The 6,000-nt window shown below is 41.5% G+C and overlaps 2 protein-coding genes across 3 annotated transcripts in view; both read left to right on the forward strand.

Moving 5' to 3' along the window:
• LOC104967573 (carboxypeptidase Q) overlaps nucleotides 1-6,000 on the forward strand; it is a gene marked incomplete at its 5' end in the record, with an annotated part of 309,328 nt that overhangs the window by 28,376 nt on the left and 274,952 nt on the right. The window lies entirely within an intron of this gene.
• Nucleotides 1-6,000, forward strand: part of sntb1 (syntrophin, basic 1) — a 34,065-nt gene that overhangs the window by 19,686 nt on the left and 8,379 nt on the right. For both annotated transcript variants that reach the window (XM_010797059.1, XM_010797060.1), the window contains exons 3-6: nucleotides 423-540; nucleotides 660-749; nucleotides 1,622-1,758; nucleotides 2,544-2,740. In XM_010797059.1, coding sequence (XP_010795361.1) covers nucleotides 423-540; nucleotides 660-749; nucleotides 1,622-1,758; nucleotides 2,544-2,740 — 542 coding nt within the window. The remainder of the gene's footprint in view (nucleotides 1-422; nucleotides 541-659; nucleotides 750-1,621; nucleotides 1,759-2,543; nucleotides 2,741-6,000) is intronic.

The following is a 6,000-nucleotide window of genomic DNA, read 5'->3' on the forward strand; positions in this document are numbered from 1 at the left end:
GCATTTCTCCCAAGGCCAGAAATACTCCCATATGATTTAAGAAGATTAGCTATGGAAATTTAGTGTGAGACAGCACTGTGTCATATGGCCACAGAGGATGCATAAGCAATGCCTGTTTTCTGTTTTGAATTGACTTGAATAAAATGTAATGCACTTAATTTCATTGTCCTCACCGGATGCCCATTTTCATGTGGATGAGACAAACAAGCATCTGTTGAAGCTGAGAACCAAAAGGATTACATTTGGTTTCTATAACTATGGGTTGAGATTAAATTGAGTCCAATTGGGTCTGCCTGATAAGGCTAGCAATGGATTTTCCGAAATATATGAATTTATTCATTGCAGCATTAAAAGTCTTAGAACCTGTGGTAAGATAACACCGAGGTTAAGGGTGTTTTAACTTTTCTTATTTCTCCCTCCAGACAGCTGGAGCTGCACTCCCCTGACGCCCGGCACACAGTGGTGCTGCGCTGCCCCGACCAACCCTCGGCCCTGAGCTGGTTCTCCGCCATGCACTCTGTCACCTCCACTCTGTCACAGGTCTGTCTCTGATTTCATTGATTTTAAAGGTAATTCTCACCATTAGAATTACATATTTTAATTGGCCTCCTCGGTGCTGCTCTGAATCTAATGCGTCCTGAATGATCGTCCCTCCACAGCGGGCGCTGGCAGAGGTCATCCAGAAAACAGCCAGGACCGGGGTGGCTGGCAGCCGAGAGATACGACACCTGGGCTGGCTGGCAGGGAAGGTGTGTGTGTGTGTGTGTGTGTGTGTGTGTGTGTGTGTGTGTGTGTGTGTGTGTGTGTGTGTGTGTGTGTGTGTGTGTGTGTGTGTGTGTGTGTGGTTGGTTCTGAGGGGAAAGAGAGGGATAGGTGGGCAAGGGGACTCGGCAAAGAAAATATGTGTACCTGCACCTGCAAACCAGACACATTCATTGTTTGGTGAATTCTCCTCTAGCTACACACATCAGTATAGTGATGGTTCTTATGTCTAGAGATGTCCCAGAACAGCATTGTGACATTTAGATCAGTTTTGGAGCATTTGGCAGGGAAATAAGACAAAAAGACAGATAGAAAGAGTTAGTTTGAGAGATGAACGCTGGTCTTTTACAGATCAAACACACACACCATTCCTCTCTCTGACACACCATAAGTCCCAAAGAGCCAGCTCACTGGTAAACAAGCATTGATATTACTGATGAAATACCTTCTTTTGGAGACCTTTCAGCGTTTGTGACAAGGGGTTGTGCTTTATTCAAATATAATTCTGAATAAGCAGCCTTGTATGCTTGAATCAATTAATTTATATTTTTAAGCTCCACAAAGATCCCTTAACATTATGAAAAAAGTACATTGAGAAATATATAAAGGGATATTTAAAAAATAGAGAATTTTGGGCTGCTGCTGAGCACACTCAGTACTCATTATAATTTATTACTTCAGGGTTGGCAATTTGACAAATTATTGAAGAAACTAGTTTTAAATGGCTTTATGTTTATGTAAATGTGTTTCATCTGAATACAGCAGTCTGCCCATGGCCCTGTACTAGATAAGTGGTTATAGAATATCAATAGATGTTTACAAACGTTCCTGTCTCATTGTGTATGTGTTTTTGCTGCAGACGGAAAGCGAGAAGCAGAGCTGGAAGCCGGTGCTGGTGGTGGTGACAGAGAAAGACCTGCTGCTGTACGAGAGCTTACCGCAAGGCAAGGAGGCCTGGCAGAGCCCTGCTCACACCTACCCACTGTTAGCAACACGGTAGGTCCACTACCATGGGTACAGATATCAGAAGAATCAGAGACTTTTGTGATTTAGAAATCAGTACTAAATTAGATATAAATTAAAAAATACACTCTGCCACGATATCAATTTTATTAAAGCCACTTCTTGTGATTTTGTGCTGCTAATTTGAATATTGCAAAGGATTTTAACATGTTTTGCTAATAGGTTAACATCATGTGCTTAATGCTACCAAGTTAGCGTTATTATTGTGATCACGTAAGCATTACAACCGTTACAATATCAACCTCTACCATTTTCTATTTACTTCACCACGACTCCTCAGAATCATCAAAAGCAGCTTTGAACTTCAGCTTCTATCCATCGTCAAATTTGATTTTGTTTATAATGATCAGCATCACAGAGCTGCTGTATGAATGTAGACCTTTAGGCTCTGTCTCAAATCTCTCCATTCACTGATTTCGGTATAATAAACCCTCTAGAGATTTCAGGCTCTTGCCTCACCACGGACAGGTGAAGTGTTGCACAACTGGGATTGTTGTATGTATCAAAGTCAACGTATTGGCTTTTGAGGGTTTTCAAACAACAGTCCCCTGCCATGCTACATGCTCTTTCAGGCTGTACTTAGCCACAGCGGTGCTTTGACTGTAATGAAAATGTGGCAGTGTTGCAGATTGGTTATAGGCCAATTTCACCAAGATAAGCAAAAATATGAATTGGTGCCTGCTTTTTGGTAACAGTTTTGATCACAAGTGCTTTTGAAGCTTTGCAATGAAATGTTTTCTATGTGTGTGTTTCTCCAGTTTGGTCCACTCTGGTCCTGACCGGGGGTCGCCGCACTCTGGCACCGAGTTGTTCTTCGCCACTCGGACTGGCACACGGCTCGGTATCGAGACTCACCTGTTCCGGGCCGAGACCACCAAGGATCTGTCCCTGTGGACCAGACAAATAGTCAACGGATGTCACGCCTCAGCCGAGATGATCAAAGAGGTCACGACAAGTGAGTGGTACTGAATTTAGATGCCATAAAACATGTAGCTCTGGATTGAGATTGAGAGTACGGTAGTATAGGTCAATGCGCTGGATTATGTGATGCATCCTCAGACGTGTGGAGGCACGCTGTAGCAAAATACATGCTAAGAGACTTAAGAGTTTGCAAGGGTATGCACTGCAAGCACCACAAGTTAAGTACAAGAAGTAAATCATATACATTCACCATACGCCCACTTATACGCTGAGAAGGTTTGTGATATAACTTGACAGCCATATGGACGATGTGGAGGGACAAAGCATTTAAAGCTATTTATAGAAAGGAATGCTATTTTAGTGTGCGTGTGGGGGGGAGGTATTTGGCATTTAATTTCTGCCGTCCAGGGAATTCCAACAGAATATACTCTCTCCCCCTCCATCTCCCCCTCTCTCTCCCTCTTATACATAATGTCCTGGGAACTGCACTTCTCCCCTGGGCCCCCCTCCTCTCGTCTTCTGTGATAACACTGTGCCAAATAAAGTTCGACTTCAGAGTACACTCATATATGAAATAGAGAGATTTCAGGAGCAAATCATACACTACATCCCGTTATTATTTACACATCACCAAGCTTTTGCTAAAACTTTCTGGAAGTGTGTCTTCACCCAATTATCCAGGTGTAAATGTTACGCTGTGATTGGCATAGCAAGGCTACATTCATGCCTGGAGAGCTCAATTTGAATTTAACATCCCCAAGATGTTTGAAAATAATCACATTTTCTTTGTCAAGGTAATTTGTGAGGAGATGTGAATGTTAAAAGGACATTTTTTTAATCCAGTGACAAAACACTGTCTAGACTGAAACAACAGGATTAGTATTGACTCACTGTAAGATAAGGCAACAGATGAGGTGGAGGGCCCTGGCCTGCAGACCTGTGGTGCACCCACACTGGTGATTTCACTTATTTTGGATAAGAGCTTCATAGGAGTGAATAGGATTTTGCTTACTGTTTTTAATGAAAATTTTACATTTCCTTTATCATTCTTATTGGTCATTTGTGTCCTGTTACCGCATGCAATTTTCTGGCCTCCCTACAAATTGTGCTGAAATCTAATCAGCTGGGATCCATTAAAGCCCATGCGCCTTAAAAACCTGCCTTAATTGTTTTTTGGGCCACTTAGGTGAGTAGATATAACATTAGCATTAATTAGCCTTAATAATTAGCTTTCATTTTGCTGCTAAATGTTGCACTAGCATTTGCCACTGACAGATGACAGGGACCACTGTGGCTGTGAGGGAGCGGGGTTTTCTATAAATTGGATGGTTTCAATCCCAGCAAGATACTTAAAGCAAAGGTACTCCCGATGGCATTGCCAATTTTGTGTAAGTGTCTGTGAATGTTAGTTTCCCAGAGCAGATTCCCTGAGATCTGTGTGAATGGTTGAATGCTGACTTGTGTATGTAAAAGCACTTTGAGGGCTTGTAAAGACTGGGAAAGTGTCATACAGCGCTATAAAAGCTACAGGTATGTAAGCACCATATGAATGCAGTCTATTCACCATTTACCATGAATGCTTGTTGACATGTTGTGTCACTTCTGGTTACAAAATACCAAGGAGGCCACCGCCAAAAAACAAAGATAGCAACTAAATGCCAAATTCAAGGCCTTAAAACAGGAGTCCATAAGACAATGTGTGACGATGGAATAGTCCTAATGTTTACACTGTTCGCCATCTTAGTTTAGCACACAGAATCTTACTAATTAGCACTAAGTGGTGGCGCAAGAAGTCAGGGGTTCACCAAAATCATAACGATTTATCCTCTGGGGACGATGAATGTCAGTCCAATATTTCAGGGCTTAATTGTGGTTTAGATGCTTCAGTTTGTCCAAAAGTGGCAGACCCACAGTCCAACATCACCATCCATAGAGCCATGGCACTACAAAAGGTGGAAACATTTATTTTCTTTCATTTTGGATTGTAATGAAAATGGTTGTGAATCTTTATTGCTCATCATTGAATTTCTGTCTAAATTGGATCCTATAACTTTTCTGAAACAGATTGATGTTAGCACCAAGCCCTCGGTTTCGTGTTATGGAAGGAGAAAAAGTAATTTACACTTCCCCGAAAGCGAGTGGGATAATGCATACAAAGTGCATTCCCTCATTTTTCAGCAGTTGCCACATGCAGTTGTGGGGCTGACCTTGTAATATTTTCATATGTGTCACGTTCTGATAAATCATTGCGATGGTTTCTTCACTGTCAAGACTTGTGATGAAGATTTTCTCTGAAGAGATTAAAACTCATTCACTTGACGGGCAGCAGGCCGTTCTTAGAGCGACGTTAAGAAGAAGAGAGATTTGTTAGGCTCTCAAGTCCAATTTCACAGACATATGGCCCAGAGTCATTTCTCTTATGTTTATGTCCAAGGTGACTTTTCTTAGGTTATATTGATATTTTTAGCAATTAGCAGGATACGGCATCTGTCTATCATGTTCTGAAGTTAAAACCCTGCTTATGTTTACCGCATTTCTGCTCTTCCTAGTGTCCTCTAACGCTTTACTCACTTCACTGGAGTCTTAATCAACCTATCAAGAATCAATAATCTGTTTTATGCAGTATTTCATGTTGCAGAATATAAATAGATCTGAGGATGGATTTTACCGTCAGTTGTTTTGCAGATTTTACTTGAGCACTTATGTTAATAGTTTGATATTTTGGGCACTTTAATTTGCTTTCTTGCAGAGAGATAGATAAGAGACTTGATACCAATGAAGTCTGTCATATAAAAACAAACCTACAACCAGCTGTCAGTTTCCTTACCTAAAGCTTTCCATTAAGAATGGAAACACAACCCTTCTTTATGACCAGCTTCAGATGTATCTGTTTAGTCAGTGATCCCACTAGTCGCTCTTCTACATCCACAGCCTTCTCATTAATGTTATTGTCAAAGGTGCCAGCTGTAAAATGGTCTTAGGGCTCGACTGGGTCTCCTTAATGAACAGGTAAACAGCTTAATGACTCGAAACACACAAAGCAATTTTACCTCGGTGGTTGTGGAGAATCATCACGGTAACCTGCTGTGACACGAGTTCAGCACAGGAGGAAGCAGTTTTAAAATGTGAAGTATTCCATTTAACAAGTTTCAAACTAATGACAGAGAAAACCGAGTTCTGTCCCCTAATAACCTTTTCAGTGTTTGCACCTGTGGTAACAGAGTTGGTGTCCCTCTCCTCTCTCACTGTCTTCTTTCATTCAGTTCCTCTCTGTGTTGTCACTCTCTGCCCCCC

Source organism: Notothenia coriiceps, unplaced genomic scaffold (genome assembly GCF_000735185.1).
Source record: "Notothenia coriiceps isolate Sejong01 unplaced genomic scaffold, NC01 NC01_scaffold00037470, whole genome shotgun sequence".
Lineage (NCBI taxonomy): Eukaryota > Metazoa > Chordata > Actinopteri > Perciformes > Nototheniidae > Notothenia > Notothenia coriiceps.